The following is a 1,501-nucleotide window of genomic DNA, read 5'->3' as shown; positions in this document are numbered from 1 at the left end:
GGGTCCTCCGGAGGACCCGGCCTGTTGTTTTGGACACAGCCAAAATCACAGGTGTTGAATGTTTTCCTCGGGGGCGGAGCCAGAGGAGTGGCAGCCACCCCCCCTCTGGCTCCGCCCCCGAGGAAAACATTCAACACCTGTGGTTTTGGTTGCTTCATCCTTCAGCAATCTCAGAAAATATCTGAAACAAGACTGGGACAAAAACAGTTTCAAGACTTCCTAAAAAGGAAAGAAAGGAAGTAATGACAACATCTGAGAACGGTTAAAATTAGAATAGAATATTAAAAAAGTTCCGTTTTTACGAAAAGGAATGAACTCTTTGCCTTTTATGGTTAATTGATGAAGACGATGTTTGAAGTWCCTGTTTTGGCTCAGATGTCGTGTGTTCTGGATTCTTAATAAAAAGTCTGATTTGGTGTTTTTGTTGTTGTTTTTTTTTTTCAGAAATCACATCCCAGTCCCCGTCTTTGTGGATGGAACGGGAACGCAGCCGACAGAACAGAACCAGAGCATCTCGTGAGTTTTTTAAAAACGATGTCAGTCGGGGTATCCGGTCCGCTTTGTGTTCGCCTTCGCTTGCGTGAGCAATCCATCACGCTCCGACTCTTCCTGTCTTTTAAGGACAGTGAAAGCAACGAGTCTTTGTGCTGAAGTGCAGCAGGCTTCGAGGATCTGCTTCACTGTGGTTTTCTGCAACAAGTCTGTAATTATCATCACATGGCACAAACACAGGATCTCCCATTCTTCTTCCCTTTTTTTTTTTACACACGTGCATCTTTATATCCTTTCTGTGCTCTTGTGTGTGTGTGTGTGTGTGGGGGGGGGGGGGTTACATTTCATATTTTTTGCAGGCTGAGATGAGAACCTTCTGTGCATGTGTGGGTTTGAGTGTGAATTCCATTATCATAATTTACAACCAAAAAAAGCCTGAAAAATGCAGCATTGATGGTTTTGATTACCATATATTATTTGAGGTATTGGGATGAGGAGGAAAAAAAACTCCTACAAAGAGAAGAAGTGGAGCGAAGAGACGTTTTATTCGGCCTCTTCTGAGCCGGTGTAAAGATCTTTGGTGAAAACAAAAAAAAGAGAAACAGAATATCCATAATCCCACAGCAGCACCGGAGCCTGCAGGCTGGAGAGTGCGGGAATAAAAGCTCCTTCTTCCAGTCCTGGTTTTAACGCTTTTATCTTTATCGGAGAGCTGCGTGGTGAAGAATAAAAGAAAGAAAAAAAAGGTCTGATTAGATCCTGCTGAGGCTGAACAGAATCCCATCTCTGTCCCACCAAGACCACCACAGTACGGATGGAGGACAGGATCAGAAGAAATTCTTTTCTTCCAGGGGATTTTCGAACAAAACAAATCAAAGGTTGCGTTCACGCTGCAGAGGACACATGTCCTGGGAGTTTATATAAATAGAAATGACCTGAATGTTAAAAACACTGGGCCTCATGCAAGAACCGTTGGTACGCACAGATTTGTTCTTAAGTTGTGCGTACG

At 43.5% G+C, this 1,501-nt stretch overlaps 1 protein-coding gene across 4 annotated transcripts in view; it reads left to right on the top strand.

Moving 5' to 3' along the window:
• smoc2 (SPARC related modular calcium binding 2) overlaps positions 1 to 1,501 on the top strand; it is a 36,072-nt gene that overhangs the window by 19,123 nt on the left and 15,448 nt on the right. For all 4 annotated transcript variants that reach the window (XM_014005460.1, XM_014005459.1, XM_014005458.1 and 1 more), the window contains one exon: positions 445 to 516. In XM_014005460.1, coding sequence (XP_013860914.1) covers positions 445 to 516 — 72 coding nt within the window. The remainder of the gene's footprint in view (positions 1 to 444; positions 517 to 1,501) is intronic.

The sequence above is a fragment of the Austrofundulus limnaeus genome, unplaced genomic scaffold (genome assembly GCF_001266775.1).
Source record: "Austrofundulus limnaeus strain Quisiro unplaced genomic scaffold, Austrofundulus_limnaeus-1.0 Scaffold30, whole genome shotgun sequence".
Classification (NCBI taxonomy): domain Eukaryota; kingdom Metazoa; phylum Chordata; class Actinopteri; order Cyprinodontiformes; family Rivulidae; genus Austrofundulus; species Austrofundulus limnaeus.
Note: the sequence above shows the minus strand (reverse complement) of the source record. Positions and strands in the feature narration are given on the sequence as shown.